Source organism: Pelobates fuscus, chromosome 9, assembly GCF_036172605.1.
Source record: "Pelobates fuscus isolate aPelFus1 chromosome 9, aPelFus1.pri, whole genome shotgun sequence".
Classification (NCBI taxonomy): Eukaryota; Metazoa; Chordata; class Amphibia; order Anura; family Pelobatidae; genus Pelobates; species Pelobates fuscus.
This window is the reverse complement of record NC_086325.1, coordinates 164653650-164678329: the sequence shown is the minus strand read 5'-3', so window position 1 is coordinate 164678329 and position 24680 is coordinate 164653650. Positions and strand designations below refer to the sequence as shown.

Below are 24680 nucleotides of genomic sequence, written 5' to 3'. Positions count from 1 at the left end.
GTGAGACCTCTCCTCCAAGAGAGTATAGCTGTATAGCCAATAAAAGAGCAAGTGATATAGCAGTATAGCCGTTCCCCCCACACATGAGCCGAGGCCTAATGCTGGGAGTCATCTGGTTTATTGGAGGCCACACACAGCCTTTTATGCAAAAGCCCCTACAAGGGGTTCCCAATACAAGAATACAGGGAAATCCCTCCCATGATCCTTTGTGCCTGAGAGATAATTATCTGAGAAACAAACATATAACTAAATTATCTCTCAGGTACAAAAACCATACAATTTACACACATCCCAAAACTACCCTCAAAATCCATAGAAACCCCCCAAAAGTTACACATTATCAGATATGCCCCAATTTGGGTGACCAACATATTCAAAAATCACCCAGATTGGTTCAGTTTTCCCATGGAAGTCAATTATTTGACAGACCGCACACATGGTCCCATGCCCAAAACAGTTCCATGAAATCAGTGCTAACGGTTGGTGTCTTTCGGGAGTATAAAATTGCATAACATTTTAAACATAACATTAAATTACAGCGTGTAGCTTGTTCACCTCATTCGTGGGAATGATTCCACCGAACAGTGCCCCTCCAGGTTGTATAGAATCGAAAGCAGGCGATTATGGAAGTCCAGCGGTGTTCAGGAGCTTTAGTGTTAGATTTTAGTTCCATGAGCTCGATGCCCAAACAACGCTGCCTACGTTCGCAGGAACAAGATGGCCACCATCTTGTGGTCGTTCATACAAGCGGTGGCCACCCAGACGAACAATTAGAATCGTAATCGTTATGAGGTGATGATAGGGCTTAACAAGCTAATGGGTGGTCCATAGGTCCAGTTTTATGAGCCTTTTCGCATGGCCCATAGTCTTGAGGCAGGAGGCTGGCAAGCAGGCTCCTCCAGGAGCACGTGGCGAGTTTCCTTTCGCCACAACTAATAATATAATAAGCAGGTCAGATACAGATGTGATAGTGTACCTGTCAATCCCAGCCCCCCCCCCCCCCCCCCCCCAATGATCAGGGAATACACAATAAGTCCAGGAGTACAAGGCTTTCTAAGAGAAGATTTACACCATCGGCCTTTATTTCTCACATAAAATCTCAAAATAAGGTCTCAATTTAATTCAAAAAAATGCAATATTTTTGGATCAACTTTTTAAATATTATTTTCACCCCCCAAAAAATAAAAATTCTATTAAATTTAAAAAAATATATCAACATGTCAAAAAATATCAAAATATTAAAATATTTGTTATAATATTAAACTTATTCTAAACGTTTTAAAAATATTACATCTAGGTTGGGGAAGGGGGAATCTACTTAAACACGACCTTCGCCTACAGTGCGTACTCGGTCTATATTGAATGTTCCTTTTTCTGACAAACAAGAACTATCTGCAGAGCGTTGACAATCATGAAGTACATATCACCCACTCATCGGTGTGAAATACGACAGCAATCCATTAGGTTCTTCAATAATCATAATGTGAGGATACATTGCCTTCCTCTGGATATTAACCTGTTTGAGAAATGTATATATATCTCAAAACAAGGTCATATGTCTTTAAATCTCCGCTCTATAAGGTAATGACGCCACCAGTGCTTTTTATACAACGTGCAAACCTCCATGTACTGCATCCAGGTTTATGGGGGCATAATTATAAATATGAGGATATTATATATTAAATATGACTAATGTAGTGAAGATAAACCAAATATATCCTCTTCAGAATTATACCACAATACATATCACAATAGCCCACCTCAGATAAACCCATGCTTCGGAAATGTACATAGTTAAAAGGGACACTTCACTACTCAAATACAAAATAACTAAAAATCCCTGTTTAGCATATATACCCCCAAAGAAAACATACATGCATTTAATCATACTATATTTATTGGGATTAGATCTAAAAACAATTTGTAGAAATGAAGATCTCTTTTCTGTAGCCTTTGTAAGCCCACCCCTTCTAAACCCGCCCAGACTTTCTGTGTCTGTCCAATTACAGACTTGCCAATACCGCTCGATGAGAAGTCTTTGCAAGGCAGGTGCTCGGGGCAATTGCTGCCTCTTAGTTTATCACCACTAAACTAACTAAACCAGGAAGTAACAGAACCAGCTGTCTGACTGACAGCCACGGGGTGTAACAAGGTTAATTTATAAAAGTGACCATTTCTATTGAGATCTGCACTTTTTATAAAAGGGTAAACAGTCTTCACACTTAAATTATTCAGCAAGCTAAAGTGCTTAAGGGGTTTGGACTGTCTCTTTTACGTAACCGTTCTGGTGGTCACTCTCGGCTAGTGATGGTAGTGGAACAGTAAATTAGTATTTCCCATGCTCCTCACTGTTCTGGCAAGGTCATATTCATCTGAACTGTCTCTCTAAGGAAGCTTTTTTAGCTCCTGACAGGGGTAGGCAACTTCAGGGACGGCAGATGTTGTGGACTACAACTCCCGTAATGCTGGCATCGGGGGACATGCAGTCCACAACATCTGGAGTGTCAAAGGTTGCCTACTCCTGCTCTAGACTATAAATCTAGATTATACATTTAAATTAGCAAGTATAGTTCCATTTAAGTATTTCCCGTGCAAATATCCATATAAAATATCCACAGATATTGGATACCAGACTAAAAGGCCTGGCTCAAGACATCACACCAGACCTGGGAAAGTTGTTAGGTTTTTGAATGGAACGCATAAGAAATGTTTTTTGGCATACGTTTTACCAGGAACAAAATAAAATATTCATTTTTTGCTTGTTTCCTGAAGATACTCCGTTATTAAAAATTTACCAGTATTTAAAATAAAAAAAAAAAAATGGCCGAACGAGTTTACAAACACCAATGCAAGGTAATATAAATATTTGTGGAATTTGGGATCAGGATGATAATTGATGCACACACGGAGATTAATGGAATCCCGTGTAAAAGTCAGTAATGTTTTACTTGGAGATACAGTTCCCAGGGTTTGTTATAACATGGAGCTATTTTATCAGGTTTTCCAGAGAACAGTAAAGTTTACGTTTGCATGTTTTGTCCATTCTATATCATGCTGATTGACGGTTTACTTTAAAAAGACCATTGTTTGTCTCTGTAAACATGTGGAAAGTAAGAGCCAACCTGTGTATGGCTGAAATCCATATTTTCAGGGCACACAGTTCATACCAAGGGTGTGGAATTCCTATCTCCGCATGTCAGACCCCTGGCAGAATTGGGAAAGTTTAGCCTTGCAAAGGGGGGCCCATGGAGGACCATGCCATGTCAGGGAGCACGTGATCTGCATCTCCAGCAGGTTACCTTGCGGTTTGGTGCTCACCATGTCAGACCGCAGGCTGGGAATACAGGCGCCTGCACTCAGGTAGCACTGGAACCGCGCAAGAGAGATTACGGTGGGCTGCACCTGCTGGAGGTGCAGACCACACAATCCCACACTAAGCCAGCCAGCACACATTAAACAAAGCACATACACACACACACACACACAATATACAGCCAACACACACAGCCAGCCAGCACACATTAAACAAAGCACATCTACACACACACACAATATACAGCCAACACAGACCAAATCCACACACAGCCAGCCAGCACACATTAAACAAAGCACATCTACACATGTAGATTTATTCTAGCTCACCTTTTAATTCAGTAATTAAATTAATAACTAACCATATCGATGGTCAGGGCTCCAGGCGGGGGCCCCAATCAGGACAGGTATATAGTAGATCGTCAGGACAAGTAGATAGTCATGATGGACAAGTAGCTGCCACTTTAATCCCATGGCAGTCCCCTTTTTTTTATTTATTAAAATTTCCACCCCTGATATATAAAGAGCTACAGTGAGGTAAAAATACAAAAATGGAGCAATCACCGTGGAAGCCAACAGAATGTGAATTCTGGTTACACCACATCCAGCTCTTGTTACCGACCTACGACTATCGGCGATTTTACCAAAGGTATTGAAAGGGTTAAGCTGCGTCTTGGATCCTCTCTCTCACGCTTTGACACACCCCCTAAAACAAGGTTACAGTAAAGATCCGTAACACTTGTTTTCTGAGGTCAGTGAAGTAAGTCCCGATCTGCCTCACTGCCCATGCTCTTTGAATACAACCTGGCAATTCTTACAGAAAACCAGCCATCCGAGCGAAGTTCACGTGGACGTGCTCACAGTGCGATGACTGCGAGGATCACTCGTCAACTCACGTGGCACCCTGCCCACTCCAAATACACGCCAAAACAGTGGAATTCCTACAGCGCTGTTGGCTTACCTCGTCACTGAAGATGAGTGAACCAAAGGCTGTCTGAGAATTGTGAGACATTACGTTCCAAGGTTAGCAATCGTTGTACGTTGACGGATGCCAGCAGCAAAACAGGCACTGCCATGTTGCATGGGATATTTCACAAAGAAACAACACATAATACGCTAAAAGCAATATACAGGAAACTATTTTAAACTCACTCCTCCTCGGCCATATTTACCTTTCCATATTAGCAATGTCAATTCTATCCAACCTGTAGGTGGATGACTGCCTGAGAGTGCTGGGGGTCGGCTAGTGCTGGTTGGGTTCGCCATGCACTCTAAGCCAATTAGTATGGACCAAATGTAAACTCCACGTTACCAATGCAGCCACAAGTTGGTGGCCTCCAGGTGCTGGGGGAGCATTTAAAAAAAAAAAAAGTGGGATGGCACCCAGACTGTTTTGCACATTGCTAATTACAATAAGCTGTAGCGGTTATGGTGCACAGAGTGCCCCTTTAAAAGCATTATGTATACAATGTAAATAAAGAGTGGTAAATTTACCCTGTAGTATAACTTTGATTGTAAGCAACAAATCTACTTCAACTTAAAGGAACACTATATTATTATTATTTGTATTATTTATATAGCACCAGCAAATTATGTAGCGCTGTACAATGAAGCTGTATTCCAAACACTCTAATGTTCTCCTCTGCATTCAGTATAAAGTCCGCCTTAAAGGACGTGTTCCTTCTTATCAGACAACTCAAAACACTGCTATTTCTGAAACTGGTTTGGTGCTGTAAAGGTAAGATCTTTGGCCATTTTTAACTTTCATTCAAATTAACAAAGAAAAGAAAAAAAACATGGCGGAGGTCAGGAATCCAAATACGAAAAGACACTTATGTTGAAAATGAATATATTTATTTATAAGATTTGAGCGTACCGTTAAATTATCCCATTAAAGTACTATGTCCACTAACGACATCCGGGGTATTAATCATTCTCGAAGCACAAACTGATTACCCTTTTACATGTAACATTTGGGAAGTGTTCCATTTTTACTATTTTTTACAATACTGTGTTGTACTTACAATCAGGAAATATTAAGAGGTTGAGATTACACAGATCTTCTTTGGAAAATAAAACACACTAATGGGATTTTTCCCCCCCATCTGTACTAAAGCATTGAATAGGTCACCTCTAGTTGCGTCATCGGATCTGCAAGATGTTAAAGGTTTTGTTATGATCCTGATTAAAAACACAAGTTAAACATTTCGACTTGACGGATAGCATCCAAACCTTCGCTAATGAGGCCATCTCTCTGCAATTCTAAATCTGATGTGACAATCAGGCACGCAGCTTGAAATGTGACTGCTTCCATGAAACACAGGATAAAAAACAGGGGTTTTATTTTAATATTTTTGTTCTTTATACATGTTATATTTATATATTTATTTATGCAATGGACTCAGCGACAAACAGTGAAATCTTAAAGGGACACTCAAAGGACCATAACCACTACTGCTGACTCTATAGTTATGGGGCAAGGACCCAGTATGGTGTTTTACCTGTCTGTGTCTGCAAAGAATACAATGCAATAGTGAAACGTCTGATTACCCGTCTGAAATTCAGTGCATACGTTTTTGTATATAGGAAGCAGCAGAAGGGCTGGACTATGGGTGACAAGACATCTTGTAGTCTTGGCCAAAGAGTTTGACAAAAACTGGAGGGAATACACTCAAAACCTCCCTGCACTATAATTACTACAATATGCTGTATAACAGATTGTAGTGGTTATGGTGCCTCCATTTGAAGTACTACTGCAAGCATCATAACCACTCCAGCCCACATTACCATTGCCCGGTCCCCCGGTAACGCTGTAAGCCGCTTAACAAGAGTTTGCCCATTTATCCAGGTTCCCACCGGGCTCCAAGGCTCCCTGGTGGTCCAGTGGCGCGCTTCCGGCTTCTACAGAGCTGCAGAATCCAGAAGTCGCAGCCATCACTATACATTGGCCGAGAGCATCTGATGACCTCTCTCGGCCAATGACTAACCTTCTGTGCAATAAAAGTAGCGTAGAATTGACATTATCCAATCTGGAACTATACCTGCCGTCATGGTACGGAGCAGACTCCAGGCACCATGACCATGCGTTTTAAGATGTAAATTACCGCCATGTTGTTCAGCAAGGTGCCCCAACATGCATACTGGTATTCTGGTATTCGAGCTAAAACATGCATTTGGCATTCTGGGATTAAAGGAACACTATAGCGTTAGGAATACAAATATGTATTCCTAACGCTATAGAACCCTAGTAACTATTTAGGTGACTAGAGCCCCGTTCCACAGCATATAAATGGTTTATTATCCATTTATTTGCTTACCTTAATCCAGCGCCGGGCTCCCTCCGCGCTGGTAACCTCTCCTCTTCCATCGACGTCAGCTCCCAAGTAGAGCGAGTGCGGAGCCAGAGGCGCGTGCGCATTCAAACTCGCCCATAGGAAAGCATTACTCAATTCTTTCCTCTGGGGATCTTTTTTGACGCTGGACTCCGTGAGGACATCCAACGTAAAATAACTGCGGTATACTCCGTGTAAATCGCGGAAGCGGCCTCGAGAGGCTGTCAGGGAGATGGCCACTAGAGGCTGGATTAACCCTGCAGTGTAAACATAGCAATTTCTCTGCAGGGTTAAAACTAGGGGGACCTGGCACCCAGACCACTTTATTGAGCTGAAGTGGTCTGGGTGCCTATAATGGTCGTTTAAGCTGTAGGCATTGTGGGACTTCGTAACTCTAGCATTGCAGTACCGGGAATTAATACATTAAAACGTTAGCACAAGAAATAGATTGCAGCCTAAACAAGTGTATTCAGATGTTGCAAAATGACAATTTAATTTCAGCCCTCAGTTTTTACCTGATGCAATGTCGTCAACGGATAATAAGTATATCAAACAATATTTTGTTTAGTAACAGGTTCTATTGCATTTACTTGGTTACGTTTTACTATAAATCTGCTGGTTCTAGGCGCTAGAGAAAGGGGTGCGGGAGATTCTAACAGCTGAAATGTCAGATATGTGACATACCAAACCCACAAGTAGTAACTAACCCTGGAGATTTTGTGTAAACTACACAAACAATAAACTAAAACATGCTTGGTCTGACAATGAGGAGATCCAACAGGTTGGACTGGTTGGAAGTCTAGTGAGCAATCAGTGGAGGGTGAGGTCACAGCAACACAGCAGGTTATTTACTAAAAGTGGGAAATCATGGGATTTCAAATCGTAGGCCATACTAGCAGGACTGAAAGCATAGCTGGAATGTTTCCGTTCAGATTAAAGTGACTTCCCTCATATCGCTGAGTTTCCATAGCAACTGCAGCGCCTGCGCTGTGGTTGCCATGAGAGGAGAGCAAAGGGACTTTGTGTGGGCACACCGAGGCACTGACTGACAGATGGGAGAAAAAAAAACTTTAAATTCACTTTGGAAAAACACCCCAACAATAAATAATTACCCACAGCTACTGCTCATTTATGCATGTTAAACCATCAGAGGGCAAGCAATGGATCTTTTAGGTACTTTTCGAGCTAAACCTAAAATGGCAAGAAATGGCCAAGTTAAATGAAAAACTTGGGAACTGACAGAAACAACGCTCACTCTATAAAGATTTCTGACGTTCGTTTAAGGCTGGGTGGAATTTGGAGCGAAACAAAACAGAGAGGCTATTTATTGCAAATATTTCTCCCATACATTGAGTCACATATCAGAGACCTTCTGGAACCTGTCCAATATTGGTGTAGGGCAGTGGTTGGAAATGTGAGTACCTCGGGGCACTCTGGAAAAGACCTATCTTGGCACAAGTTTATCAGCCAGTCCAACTGCACAGATGAATTCATCTGGAGGGATAGCTTAAAGGAACACTACAGCGTTAGGAATATAAATGCTGCCAGTGTTAAAAAGGTGACACGTTCTTGCCTTTTCTCCCTCATAGCGCTGGTCTATGGCGTGCAACTCAGCCCGCCTGGCTGAGATCATCGATGATCTCAGCCAATCCAATGCCTTCTGGTAGAAATTCAATGGGATAAACGCTGCTCTCTGTGAGACCGTCGGATTGAAATTGTTTTACTCCAGACTATTTCATGGCAGCTGTCAATATGACAGTCACTAGAGAGCTGCAGCATGTAAACCAATGTGTTAGGAGATCTAACAAACTTTCGACACACATTAAAGGGTGACTCAAAGCTTGAGTCGATACCTGATTTTTCATTATGGAGGTAATGCATTAAAACGAGCAGGAAGGAAAGTTAAAATAAATAAAAAAAGAAAATCTATTAATCTCTGAATTTGCTATAAAGCTTGCAGAGTAGCTTCATTCATTTTTATCATGAATGAAAGTACTCACGGGCATGCATGCGTGCACCTGCTGTACAATCTCTCCCATGGAACGTTGAACTGCGAGTGATGTGTGCTATGAACAACCGCACAAGTCACTGGGGTTCCCACCAACCCGTCCAGGTTCTTGTCTGATCAGGGAGTTATTTCCCCTGTGATGTCAGAGGGTGGGCTATTCTGAAAATTACTACAACTATAATTCCCACTCACGGGATAAAGAAAACGAACGGGGAGCACTGTGCACAATAAGCCACCCGAGATGTATGAACAGTTATGATGCTCGGAGTGATTATTGAAAGGTAAGCTTTAGGCTTTCAGACACAACAATTGGTTTAATAAATCATTTAGCAAAAACAGAAAAAGAAAAAAACATCAACTTTTTTTCATGATTATTTATAAAATAAATCATTTATACCTTAGCCCTTGCTACGATGAAGTGGTAAGATAATCGACGTGGAAATATCCCTGCACCAACAAAGGTGGCTTTGTACATTAAAGGATTAAACAAAGTTAAAGAAGAAAGTGAGTCCAATTAAATAGAAAATCTGGAACAGGATTTGAAATTGGTGGGTAAAAGACTGAAGGTAATGTGACAAAATACTACTATTCAGTGAAAGCAGTGAAGATTAACCGTGATATAGAAGGGGTAGTAGATACCTGGAATATCCTTCCAGTGGGAGCAGTAACAGTGATATAGAAAGGGTAGTAGATACCTGGAATAGCCTTCCAGTGGGAGCAGTAACAGTGATATAGAAAGGGCCGTAGATACCTGGAATAGCCTTCCAGTGGGAGCAGTAACAGTGATATAGAAAGTGTAGTAGATACCTGGAATAGCCTTCCAGTGGGAGCAGTAACAGTGATATAGAAAGTGTAGTAGATACCTGGAATAGCCTTCCAGTGGGAGCAGTAACAGTGATATAGAATGGGTAGTAGATACCTGGAATAGCCTTCCAGTGGGAGCAGTAACAGTGATATAGAAAGTGTAGTAGATACCTGGAATAGCCTTCCAGTGAGAGCAATAACAGTGACATAGAATGGGTAGTAGATACCTGGAATAGCCTTCCAGTGGGAGCAGTAACAGTGATAGAAAGGGCCGTAGATACCTGGAATAGCCTTCCACTGGGAGCAGTAACAGCGATATAGAAAGCGTAGTAGATACCTGGAATAGCCTTCCAGTGGGAGCAGTAAAGGCTAAAATAGTAGAGGAAGTAAAAAATGCCTGTTATTTGTATAAGGCGATCCTGAAGAACAAATATGTAAAATCAGCAAAATTCTAATTATTTGCTTTTAGAACCTGTTTCTAAGACTACAGATATCACAATAAACACATGAGCCAGTCTATTTTTACGTTTTTTATCTTTCCAGTAAAAAGTAATGAGCCATGTGTTGCAAAGAAAGAGCTAAAACTCAGTTTCTTCTGCCCTGACCTTAAGACCACAACAACAATTCACTCTTTTTGTTACTGTAAACATGCTAGGATGGGAACAGCCAGCTAATAGCTTAGTTGTTAATGACATGGTTTAATTAGTTGTACACACCCAGAGTGGAAACGACTCCTGTGCCTCTGGCATTTTACCTTCACATAAATGGGATGCTATTGGCCAATGGATTTGGATTAACCAACACCTTTTTTCACAGAGCTCCACAGCAATAAAACTCACAGTAATGTGCAATGTGGGAGTGTATCACAGAGCTCCACAGCAATAAAACTCACAGTAATGTGCAGTGTGAGAGTGTATCACAGAGCTCCACAGCAATAAAACTCACAGTAATGTGCAGTGTGAGAGTGTATCACAGAGCTCCACAGCAATAAAACTCACAGTAATGTGCAGTGTGAGAGTGTATCACAGAGCTCCACAGCAATAAAACTCACAGTAATGTGCAATGTGTGAGTGTATCACAGAGCTCCACAGCAATAAAACTCACAGTAATGTGCAATGTGTGAGTGTATCACAGAGCTCCACAGCAATAAAACTCACAGTAATGTGCGTGTGTAACACAGAGCTCCACAGCAATAAAACTCACAGTAATGTGCGTGTGTATCACAGAGCTCCACGGCAATAAAACTCACAGTAATGTGCAATGTGTGAGTGTATCACAGAGCTCCACAGCAATAAAACTCACAGTAATGTGCGTGTGTATCACAGAGCTCCACAGCAATAAAACTCACAGTAATGTGCGTGTGTATCACAGAGCTCCACGGCAATAAAACTCACAGTAATGTGCAATGTGTGAGTGTATCACAGAGCTCCACAGCATTAAAACTCACAGTAATGTGCAAGGAGTATGAGTGTTTCACAGAGCTCCACAGCAATAAAACTCACAGAGTAATGTGCAATGTGGGAGTATCACAGAGCTCCACGGCAATAAAACTCAGAGTAATGTGCAAGGAGTATGAGTGTTTCACAGAGCTCCAAAATAAAATTCACAGTAATGTTTCAGGGGGCAATCTACCAGCTTGCAGAGTTCTGGGAACGACTGTATACCAACAAAACTCTTACATCAAGGTTTTATTGGAGCATAACAGCGCAAGACACAGGCGTTTAAAAAAAAAAAAACATTTAAAACCTACAAAAAAAAACAGGTTTGATAAAATAAAATCAGGATGGAAGAAACATTTTTACAAATTCAGAACCGCACACAGATTGCTTGATCAGGAAATGGCCACTAATGGTAGACTTTGACAGTGCGAGCTCTTTTACTGAAGTATTTAGGATTACAGCTCCATATGGCCCTTTATTGGAAAACGTCTGATAACTGAGGAAGACACAGGGGACAGGAAACAGACCACAGAAAATGGGTTTATAAAAAACACAAAATAGCTCACAAAGCATCCTTCTCTTTGCTTGTCGTCTTAATGGCTGGACCAAATCGGTAGACAGTTTGGATTTCACCATTAGAGTGCTTTGGCCGAGGGACACGCTATTCCAGGGAGGAAGGGGTTCGTTACTGCACACATGCAGTTTACGTGCTTTGTGTCCGCATTTGCTGTTGTATGAGTTTCCAGACAGCTGTTGACATTTCCACGATTTTTGGTGTGAAAAGGCAGTATATTTATTTTTCCTCGCTATACTATCCAAGTCAGGTGCAGTGTCTCCATTGAATAACAAATACAAGTGGCACAGGCGGGGAGGAAACGCAAGGCAAACCGGCTTAATGTACAGAATGACGCTTTTTATTGGATATTTACCTTTTACAGACAGAGATAATATTACCATTTTGTACAACTTAGACAATATGAATGAGACCGATCGGACACAGCATTTCTGGTAATTTAACGTGCGAGAAAAAAACCTCTTAAAGGGGAACACTTTTGCAATAAAATAAAAACTGTAAGCTAACATATACGGCCATTTCTAGAAAGTGACATTGTGTCGCTGTGTTGAATTAAGAAATATTTAATATCCGGAAAGTTGCAACTTGTAAAATCATCCTTAATATGCAGGGCAAGGGGCCCCCCAGACTCAGAGAGCTTCATGAGAAATGAGTTCAATAACAGATTGAAAGGTTCCCGTTGGTCACCCCTGTTCCGGAGGGTTAAGTAACTTGATCGCTGTAACTTTATGGGGGAAAAAAAAGCAGAAAAAAAAAAAAGCAGAAAAAGCAAGAGTGGGAGTGGAAGAATAGAAAATGCCAAGTTAGCTGTGTAAACTATACAATTAAAAACTAGAAAACTCCCTGCCTGATAAACCCAACACAAACAGAAATCTGTCTGGCTGAAACCTGCAGCTGCTTTACCTGGCGTCCCCAATGCTGGTTACGCCCATCTCCGACACGCTAATGGACAGGGCACAGTACCTAGCGTTATATACTCTGAATGAGCAAAATGTACTAACATGTGCTCTGAAAGCTAGATTGCAAGCTCATAGGCCAAGTTCACTTCAGCTGCCGTGAAAATTTTTGAAAATTCTCTAATATTACAAAAGCTGCAAGGAACATGCAATATAGAAGGAGCACCCTCACAGCAGTAGATTTGGGTGGTCAAAAGGTAAATCCAGGCCTGATGTAAAACTACAACCCCCACAATGCTTTGCTAGCCTTAAGCTCTAAAGTGCTACAGAGATTGTTGGTTTTCAATAAATTACTGTACAGAAAAAAAATGATCTTCTTGGGAGCGAATGTTCTCTAATTTCCTGACGAAGAACATCTTGCAAACAATAAAAGGATTTTATCCAAAACAGTTGAAAACAGGTGGGAGTGGGATAACTTTGGTTACTGTACTGCAATAAATCTCAGATCCCAGGAATCAGGGAAAATGCTGCTGTTTGGGGGCAAATATTTTTATTATTTTACATATTAACACAGACACAGTTATTCAATAAAACTCTGAATTGTTATGTAAATACAATTTTAATGGAAAAATTAAGCTGCTGCAATTTCGCTACAGTGACAGATTGGCTACTGTAAGATCAATTCCGTTTTCAATCGACTAAAATTTGAAGCTAAGTGAATAACAGTGAAAATAAAGAATTAAATGGGGATGGCTAATAAATCTGCCTCCGTGGCAAATAAATTGTACAAATATATATATTATCATTATTATATCTGTCTATTTATCAAATCGCTAAACACTAACAATTCTCGCGTCTTTTAAAAAAATGTCTCACAATGAACAAGATATATGGCAACGGCAGACTTCGATAGATACAAGATTCTTTACTGCATACTGGGTTTTAATCAGTTGTTTTTATGGCCCAGAATTCCAAGAAATTTGGGGAAATCAGGTGCCGTAACCGAGGGAATAGATGGGATTGTCAGAATGTGAGTCTGTATACATGTTTTTAACCAATAAAGTAACGTATAACCTATTAATGTAGCAACGGTGCATTGTGGGATTGATCAGCATGCATTGTGGGAGGGTGCAGATATGCCCGTATCCCGATAGACTAGGACAGCAACACTCTAATATGTCATGGTGATGGCTCAGTCATATAACCGGAACAGTAACTAAATAACTAAACCGTGTATTGTGATTCACTAAACAGTGAGCAGAATGAATTAAAATCTAATATACAAAACGATAAAAATGGCAGAAACTGGAAAATAATTTCAGCTGAATTTGGTTTATTTTCTTTCACATTTTGCAACAAAGTTGATTCTCCAAAACGCTCTCTTTAGTAGAAAAACATCTACGCATCTTCTAGCACGGATTATGCAAATTTAAACGTTAAAGGAGTGGGGAGGGGGGAGGCTGGCGGATTTGACATTAGTCGGCCTAAAACACTTATTCTGGCCTGGCTAATGACGCAGCCAGAGCCTATGGCAGCAGAGGGGTTAAACTCTCTACGTGCAGCGTTACAAATATAAATTACAGGCACCACGACCACTTCAGATCACTTTAGTGGTCATGGTACTTGGCGCAATTTAAAAAACTATTTTAATACGATCTATGACAAAATCCTAAAGAAATAAAATGCAATGCCTACGATATTTGGCGCAGAGGTTGCGTCCGCCCTTTTTCTCAGGCAGAATTCATTTTTTAGCTCTATTTCTATTTTGAAACTCCCTGTGTGTTTTGGCAGATTCTAACATCAGAAATAAGTACTGAATGTTGCCATTAACCCCAAACCACTGCAGCACATTGGCCTTTAGATACCATATAATTCAGATTCATGTTTAACCCCTTAAGGACCAAACTTCTGGAATAAAAGGGAATTATGACATGTCACACATGTCGTGTGTCCTTAAGGGGTTAAAGACACAAATCCAGACACCATGTGTGTCCCCTGTATATTGAAAATGTGATATCTTATGTTCGAATAAAACAGGCTATATGCCATTTTCTAATGTCTGCAACATCTAAGCAATCCGTTGTGACCCCAATAATATTCCATCCCTTTTCTCTTACCGATATATACCAGTTTACAATACGCACACTTCCCAGTTCCCAAAATCCAATTCAACCTTTTACAATTAGCTGTATTTCCCCTCATTCTGCCTTATTTTTTATCTTTTTATCTAAATCATTCTTCAAATTTAGCCATTAGAGGAAAATAATAAAAATGATGTAAAAATATGGACCTCCCATATTTACGCACCCTATTTTTGACCCTAATTTACTTGCTACCAATCAAATGCTTCTCATAGGAAACAGAACAAATCTGCAGAGTACAGCTTCGAGGAGAGAAGGCTCATTTTATTTTAATTGTTTTACAATGATGATGATCATTATTATTATTATTGAATAAATGATACGGATCATTTTATATGTTTTTGTTTTTTTCCCAAGGGTTGTTTTTAGGTAATCGTTTTCACATGTTCAGTACAATGACGACTCGCCATCTAATGCCAAAGTTCTTATAGGGCTCAGCAAACCACCAGATGAGGTTGGTTGGTGTTATAGACCAAGTGAATTCAGCAGCCCATTACTTCATATGTATACTTTCACTCCCACCATCCTCAACCAGAATTGTAATAACCATGATGTGAGTTGTAGTCTAGCAAGTGCAGCTGCTCAGGTTAACGCATAGCTGCCATATAAATATGGTGATTATGGTGTTGTGAAATGTAAGTCTTAATCATACCTCCAAAGGGGGCTTGGCTGTAGACTGATGGGGACCCTCGTTCAGATTTAGAAAACTGTGTTCACTGTTAGAAGAAAGTGAGAGAACTGAAGGCTCCATAACCACTTTAATTAGGTAAAGTGGTTATAATGCACATAGTGCACCTTTAATCTGTTTCTACTAAATAAACACAGCATAGTGTTGCTTAGGAATCAACACTACTATGTAAAACAGGAATATCTGAAATACGTCTACAACTCAGCTGCTAGTTACAGGTCCCGTGTTTTCCCTGTTTTTAATAAATAGTTATCCGATTGTACAGTTTTGGGAATTCGCAGACACCGCCTCTATGTGTGGAAGGAGAAAGCAGGATATGAAAGGCAGGAATTGCTTTTCCTGAAGGAGGAAGGGATTTTGGAATTCATGGGAAAAAAATACAGTATTGCCCAAGGAAAGCAAATCTAAAACAAAGTAATAAAATATTAACATGGACGGCAGGCACGGTCATCTTTAGTAAGAGCAGTGTCTCCTTTATCAATTTGTGTATTACGGACGTAAACTGGGCGCATAGCACCAAAATAAACACAATGGAACAGAGATTGTTGTTTAACAGAAGGATAAAGCTGCATTCCTTAAAGGGACACTCCAGGCTCCGACACACGTTAAGTGTGCTGTGATTTTCAATGTTTTATCAATGGTGGAAGTGGTAGATCTCATAGAAACATAGAAACATAGAATGTGACGGCAGATAAGAACCATTCGACCCATCTAGTCTGCCCAGTTTTCTAAATACTTCCATTAGTCCCTGGCCTTATCTTATAGTTAGGATAGCCTTATGCCTATCCCACGCATGCTTAAACTCCTTTACTGTGTTAACCTCTACCACTTCAGCTGGAAGGCTATTCCATGCATCCACTACCCTCTCAGTAAAGTAATACTTCCTGATATTATTTTTAAACCTTTGTCCTTCTAATTTTAGACTATGTCCTCTGGTTGTGGTAGTTTTTCTTCTTTTAAATATAGTCTCCTCTTTTACTGTGTTGATTCCCTTTATGTATTTAAATGTTTCTATCATATCCCCCCTGTCTCGTCTTTCCTCCAAGCTATACATGTTAAGATCCTTTAACCTTTCCTGGCAAGTTTTATCCTGCAATCCCTGAACCAGTTTAGTAGCCCTTCTTTGAACTCTCTCTAAGGTATCAATATCCTTCTGAAGATAGGGTCTCCAGTACTGTGTACAGTACTCCATGTGAGGTCTCACCAGTGTTCTGTACAATGGCATGAGCACTTCCCTCTTTCTACTGCTAATACCTCTCCCTATACAACCAAGCATTCTGCTAGCATTTCCTGCTGCTCTATTATCTCCTTTAAGCTACTCAGCCTGATGAACAAGAATTATCTTATTTTTGTATAAACGCTGCATTAAAGGGACACAATAGTCACCACACCAAGGCAACTACAGCTTAATAAACGTTTACATTGCCCCTAGGGACACCTGCAAGTGGCCACTCCTCAGATGGCCACTGGAGGGGCTTCCTAGCTTAGAAGGCAGCAGTGCCGTTCAGTGTCTTCACGCTCTGCATGGGGACGCTGAAATTTACTTATAGAGATGCATTGATTCAATGAATCTCTATGAGGAGGTGCTGATTGGCAAAAACAGTGTTTAGCCCTGCCAATTAAAGCATTAGATTGGCTAAAAATCGGCAATTCTGATTATGTCACCAAGGGGGCGGACCCGTGCGGCGGTGGAAAAAAGGTGAATTTTAATTTCTTTTAGGGGCAAGCCAACTAAATGGTGGGTTTTGCACTATAGGGTCTGGAATACATGGTTGTGTTCCTGACCCTATAGTTTTCCTTTAAGCAAATACTCAAAATTACATTGGAAAAAAACCATTACCCTATACCAGCCCCACCTAGGTAAAGGTCTGTGCACATAACTGATATTTTACTTAATGTAACAGACACATGGCTATTCTAAAGTCTTCGATCCCGCCATACTGCGTTCCTGTTTTGAGGTATACAAACGTCTCTGATTTTGAAACTAATGAATATAAACACACAATCCATACTAAGTACACCAACAGGAGTCAGCACGTCCACACGCTAAGGGTTTATATACTAAACAGTAAATTCACGTTAACTGAAAACCGAATGATAAAATTCTGGTTAAAATAGCCAAGCTTTCACCTAGTTCAGGGATAGGCAACCTTCGGCTCCCCAGATGTTTTGAACTACACCTCCCATGATGCTTTGCCAGCATTATGTGTGTAAGAGCATTATGGGGGATGTAGTCCACAACATCTGGAGAGCCGAAGGTTGCCTATCCCTGACCTAGGTGAACTAAAACAACCTTTTCAAACCAGCCATTGTTAGCTAAATCTTGCATTTAGGCTTTAGATACAGTGAAATTCACTGCTCAGTGGTCAAACTTCTCATTTTTTCACATTGCTAAAAATGACTTAAAATCGGGTATCTCCCATAAATAATAGAAGAATTTATGTGGCAATACTGGGTTACGCAAAAATGTAGGACATTTCAGCCTCACCACTATTAAATAATGCATGTTCTGCGTTGTGTCCTAATTTCTGGTTTTGTCTGTAACATACACAGTCTGTTCCGCAGTCCCTCAATATGCCAGTCTCTGTGCTGCTGCACTGCCTCCCTGGCTGAGATCATCAATCTTGATGAACTCAGCCTTCCCATAGGAAGGAGAGTGTGCATGCGCAGCAAATTGCCGCACCAATCAAATGAGCGCCAGGAGCAGCATTGGATTGCGAACCGAGTCTGACTTGGTTCTTAGAGGGCAGGAGCCTCTTGATTTTTGGCAAACTGTGTGCCTCTCAGACCCCAAAGTCCAGCCCCCTCTGTGATAGGCTGTGAGCTGAATCTGTTTTGCTAATGACTATGAATGAATTAGCTATTTATTGATTACAAATACTTGATGTAAAAAAATAAATAAATATATATATATATAAATATTTATTTTGTGGTTTCCAGTTATGATTTTCTCACTAAAACGTTTCCCTCCAATTAAAGTGTTTTTTTTTACAATCATAAATCCATAATTAAACAAGCGGAATAGAAAATGGGCATTTATACACCACCTATGATTGGAAAGGGTCATGAACTACATACATTTAATGTAGTTTGATTGAAACTTAGCTATGTTGTCCTTAATGGTGCAACAAGGGTGCCAAATCACTGCTAAATAAATGTTAATAAATCAGGAGATTTTTTAAGAAAAACCTGTTCACCAGGCTTATCTACTAAGGCTTTGAAGTGTAAATTAAAAAAAAAAAAAATCTAATTGGAAAATTCAGTGGTCAGCAAACCTAATACAGACAAGGTGAATTGCAGATTGAACCAAAAAGATAACAAATAGATTCAATAAAGCACATTATCCTTTCAGGCTGTCCACATCTATCTCCTCCAGTCCTGTAATGGGTGTCTCTCTCTCGATAAACAGATGGCCACTTTCGATAAGAGCTAGGCACACTGAATTCAAGCATCTCTCAGCAATGGTCAAACATCACACCTAACTAAAAATGTATTACATGGGTAAAACGCTTGGTAAGGTTAAATATTATTTCACCCTGAATTCTTCAAAAAGGACCAATTAAATATTGAAACCATCCACAACAAGGCTAGTAGGTCAGCAGAATGGGAATCTACATTGGTCTTCCGATAATAGCCAATATTAAGTCAAGATAATTTAGTTCTGGATTTTTAATTATTCCTAAATTTTCATTGCCCCATCAAGGTTGGGTTTCACAAAATTCAGAGACAAAGAGGGCGCATGAGTTACACATATCGATAGTTTGAAAACCGTTTAGAGAATCGAGTAGTCTGGCAGGAAATATTTTATTGTAGACCTAATCATTTTGAAGGGCAGTTTAGGAATGTCCCGTATTTTGTTCACTAGCAATAAAAATATATTCAAAATTTCAATTTAGAGGCTATATGATGACAGGGGAATGCCAAGTCCTGATTTACTCGAATGGATCTAGGTAAGACCTGGCTCAATAAATAGGTCTATCACGCCTGTCTGACTCACAAAAGGCAATCATCTTTTATTCCAAATCTCAGCTGTATAAACAGAAAGGGACTCTATGAGATCAAACCTTCTACAATGCTAAATTACAAGGAGTTCCTCAGTCCTTCGAACTCCAATACCTTCCCGCTAGCCATTATGGCTGGGACTACAGGGCACGTTCACAGCTGATCATAAATGCCCAGTACAGCTACATGGGCTGGAAGGTGGAGGAGGGAGCAACTGGGACAATATTAACCGCATTATTATTCTAGAGCTGCAATGTCTAATCGTTCCCTTCCAGTAGTTGTTAGACCACAATTCCTATCAATCTGTGCCAGACACTGACAAGGCAATACTGGGCTAAAGCGTAAACCCAGGCCCAGGTTTATAGGTTAATTATATAGATTAAAAAATAAACAGCATCTTAAAGGCTTTAAAAAATCTCTGGTAACTGATACAGAATAAATCTTTAATACTGCAATAAGAATATTAACATGGTCTGAATAGCAGTATATTTATTAAAGAAAATACAATGTGCAAACCGTCAATATCATAAACCAACAATACAAATATTTAAGGAAAGCTGAGGTTTACACATAATCCTATAAATGCCATGTGCATTAACAAAGACTCTGGGTCCCAAAGTCACATAAAATCTAATTATTTACCAAGCTCACCTACCTGCCAGCTGGCACCCACACACCCCAATCCACCAGCACCCCAAAACATGCCAAGTCCTGCAGCCAAGGTAAACATATGACATCACCCCTGCCATCTGCCAGCATTCTACAATCACTATAATCACTGCTTCCCAACATATGGCACCAAGTCTACAGATAGGATATTAGGGTGCACTCCTACAGGCAGGGTGTTGGGGTGCACTCCTACAGGCAGGGTGTTGGGGTGCACTCCTACAGGCAGGGTGTTGGGGTGCACTCCTACAGGCAGGGTGTTGGGGTGCACTCCTACAGGCAGGGTGTTGGGGTGCACTCCTACAGGCAGGGTGTTGGGGTGCACTCCTACAGGCAGGGTGTTGGGGTGCACTCCTACAGGCAGGGTGTTGGGGTGCACTCCTACAGGCAGGGTGTTGGGGTGCACTCCTACAGGCAGGGTGTTGGGGTGCACTTCTACAGACTGGGTGTTGGGGTGCACTCCTACAGGCAGGGTGTTGGGGTGCACTCCTACAGGCAGGGTGTTAGGGTGCACTCCTACAGACTGGATGTTGGGGTGCACTCCTACATGCATGGTGTTGGGGTGCACTCCAACAGACTGGGTGTTAGGGCGCACTCCTACAAGCATGGTGTTGGGGTGCACTCCTACAGACTGGATGTTGGGGGTACATCCTGTACTGTGTACACCTTACACACACATTATAAATATATGATTTCTCTATTGATGTATACAATATATTTACATTATCAGTGACAACACACACACATATATATAAAATAGATAATATTGATACACAGATTGCTTGTATCATTATAATATAGATAATATTGATACATAGATTGCTGTATCATTATAATATAGATAATATTGATACACAGATTGCTGTATCATTATAATATAGATAATATTGATACACAGATTGTTATATCATTATAATATAGATAATATTGATACACAGATTGTTATATCATTATAATATAGATAATATTGCTACATAGATTGTTGTATCGTTATAATATAGATAATATTGATTCACAGATTGTTATATCGTTATAATATAGATAATATTGATACAGATTGTTATATCGTTATAATATAGATAATATTGATACACAGATTGTTATATCGTTATAATATAGATAATATTGATACACAGATTGTTATATCGTTATAATATAGATAATATTGATACACAGATTGCTGTATCATTATAATATAGATAATATTGATACACAGATTGCTGTATCGTTATAATATAGATAATATTGATTCACAGATTGTTATATCGTTATAATATAGATAATATTGATACAGATTGTTATATCGTTATAATATAGATAATATTGATACACAGATTGTTATATCGTTATAATATAGATAATATTGATACACAGATTGTTGTATCATTATAATATAGATAATATTGATACACAGATTGCTGTATCATTATAATATAGATAATATTGATACACAGATTGCTGTATCGTTATAATATAGATAATATTGATACACAGATTGTTGTATCATTATAATATAGATAATATTGATGCACAGATTGTTATATCATTATAATATAGATAATATTGATACAGATTGTTATATCATTATAATATAGATAATATTGATACGCAGATTGTTATATCATTATAATATAGATAATATTGATACACAGATTGTTGTATCGTTATAAAATAGATAATATTGATACACAGATGGTTATATCATTATAATATAGATAATATTGATACACAGATGGTTATATCATTATAATATAGATAATATTGATACACAGATTGTTATATCGTTATAATATAGATAATATTGATACACAGATTGTTATATCGTTATAATATAGATAATATTGATACACAGATTGTTGTATCGTTATAATATAGATAATATTGATTCACAGATTGTTATATCGTTATAATATAGATAATATTGATACACAGATTGTTATATCGTTATAATATAGATAATATTGATACACAGATTGTTATATCGTTATAATATAGATAATATTGATACACAGATGGTTATATCATTATAATATAGATAATATTGATACACAGATTGTTATATCGTTATAATATAGATAATATTGATACACAGATTGTTATATCATTATAATATAGATAATATTGATACACAGATTGTTATATCGTTATAATATAGATAATATTGATACACAGATTGTTATATCATTATAATATAGATAATATTGATACACAGATTGTTATATCGTTATAATATAGATAATATTGATACACAGATTGTTATATCGTTATAATATAGATAATATTGATACACAGATTGTTATATCGTTATAATATAGATAATATTGATACACAGATTGTTATATCGTTATAATATAGATAATATTGATACACAGATTGTTATATCGTTATAATATAGATAATATTGATACACAGATGGTTATATCGTTATAATACAGTGTGTATGTAAAGATAAATCCACCTGTCCCCCCCCCCGGTGGTTACCTGGTCTGGCGGTGGCCCCCCGGGCTAGTAACACCCAGCAGTAGAGGATGGGCCCCAGTAGGGCCCCCACTGGCCGCGGACCCCCCATCCTTCAGGCTGAGGAGGGGAGAGGCTGCATCGTGTGCCCGACCTGAGACTCACTGACAGCAGCCGGGAGCGCGCACACAGACAGCTCCGAGAGCAGCAGGGAGCGCGCACACAGAGCGGAAAGCGCGCGCACTGTGAGAGAGAGACGCACACATCGAGCCGGGAGCGCGCACAGAGAGCAGGAGGACCCGCCCACACACTGACACAGTGACAGACACCCCCCCCCCCGACTCTGGGATAACCTGTCCAAACCTGGCCCCCCTCACTGCCAACTGGCCCTCAGCCTGACTCTGTATTACACCCAGCCTGACCCTGTATTACACCCAGCCTGACCCTGTATTACACCCAGCCTGACCCTGTATTACACCCAGCCTGACCCTGTATGACACCCAGTCTGACCCTGTATTACACCCAGCCTGACCCTGTATTACACCCAGCCTGACCCTGTATTACACCCAGCCTGACCCTGTATTACACCCAGCCTGACCCTGTATTACACCCAGCCTGACCCTGTATTACACCCAGCCTGACTCTGTATTACACCCAGCCTGACCCTGTATTACACCCAGCCTGACCCTGTATTACACCCAGCCTGACCCTGTATTACACCCAGCCTGACCCTGTATTACACCCAGCCTGACCCTGTATTACACCCAGCCTGACTCTGTATTACACCCAGCCTGACCCTGTATTACACCCAGCCTGACCCTGTATTACACCCAGCCTGACTCTGTATTACACCCAGCCTGACCCTGTATTACACCCAGCCTGACCCTGTATTACACCCAGCCTGACCCTGTATTACACCCAGCCTGACCCTGTATTACACCCAGCCTGACCCTGTATTACACCCAGCCTGACTCTGTATTACACCCAGCCTGACTCTGTATTACACCCAGCCTGACTCTGTATTACACCCAGCCTGACCCTGTATTACACCCAGCCTGACCCTGTATTACACCCAGCCTGACTCTGTAATACACCCAGCCTGACTCTGTATTACACCCAGCCTGACCCTGTATTACACCCAGCCTGACCCTGTATTACACCCAGCCTGACTCTGTATTACACCCAGCCTGACTCTGTATTACACCCAGCCTGACTCTGTATTACACCCAGCCTGACCCTGTATTACACCCAGCCTGACCCTGTATTACACCCAGCCTGACCCTGTATTACACCCAGCCTGACCCTGTATTACATCCAGCCTGACCCTGTATTACACCCAGCCTGACCCTGTATTACACCCAGCCTGACCCTGTATTACACCCAGCCTGACCCTGTATTACACCCAGCCTGACCCTGTATTACACCCAGCCTGACTCTGTATTACACCCAGCCTGACTCTGTATTACACCCAGCCTGACCCTGTATTACACCCAGCCTGACTCTGTATTACACCCAGCCTGACTCTGTATTACACCCAGCCTGACTCTGTATTACACCCAGCCTGACCCTGTATTACACCCAGCCTGACTCTGTATTACACCCAGCCTGACTCTGTATTACACCCAGCCTGACCCTGTATTACACCCAGCCTGACCCTGTATTACACCCAGCCTGACTCTGTATTACACCCAGCCTGACCCTGTATTACACCCAGCCTGACTCTGAATTACACCCAGCCTGACCCTGTATTACACCCAGCCTGACCCTGTATTACACCCAGCCTGACCCTGTATTACACCCAGCCTGACTCTGTATTACACCCAGCCTGACCCTGTATTACACCCAGCCTGACCCTGTATCACACCCAGCCTGACTCTGTATCACACCCAGCCTGACCCTGTATCACACCCAGCCTGACTGTATTACACCCAGCCTGACCCTGTATTACACCCAGCCTGACTCTGTATTACACCCAGCCTGACTCTGTATTACACCCAGCCTGACCCTGTATTACACCCAGCCTGACTGTATTACACCCAGCATGACCCTGTACTACACCCAGCCTGACTCTGTATTACACCCAGCCTGACTCTGTATTACACCCAGTCTGACCCTCTATTACACCCAGCCTGACCCTGTATTACACCCAGCCTGACTCTTTATCACACCCAGCCTGACTCTGTATCACACCCAGCCTGACCCTGTATTACACCCAGCCTGACTCTGTATCACACCCAGCCTGACTCTGTATCACACCCAGCCTGACCCTGTATTACACCCAGCCTGACTCTGTATTACACCCAGCCTGACCCTGTATTACACCCAGCCTGACTCTGAATTACACCCAGCCTGACCCTGTAT

The 24680-nt window shown here is 40.7% G+C and overlaps 1 protein-coding gene across 1 annotated transcript in view; it reads right to left on the bottom strand.

Annotated features, from left to right (window-relative positions):
• Positions 1 to 22518, bottom strand: part of NPDC1 (neural proliferation, differentiation and control 1) — a 77351-nt gene extending 54833 nt beyond the window's left edge. The window contains exon 1 of the mRNA XM_063432962.1: positions 22344 to 22518. Within this exon, the coding sequence (XP_063289032.1) occupies positions 22344 to 22431 (88 nt within the window). The 5' untranslated portion in view covers positions 22432 to 22518. The remainder of the gene's footprint in view (positions 1 to 22343) is intronic.
• Between the last annotated feature and the right edge of the window lie 2162 nt (positions 22519 to 24680).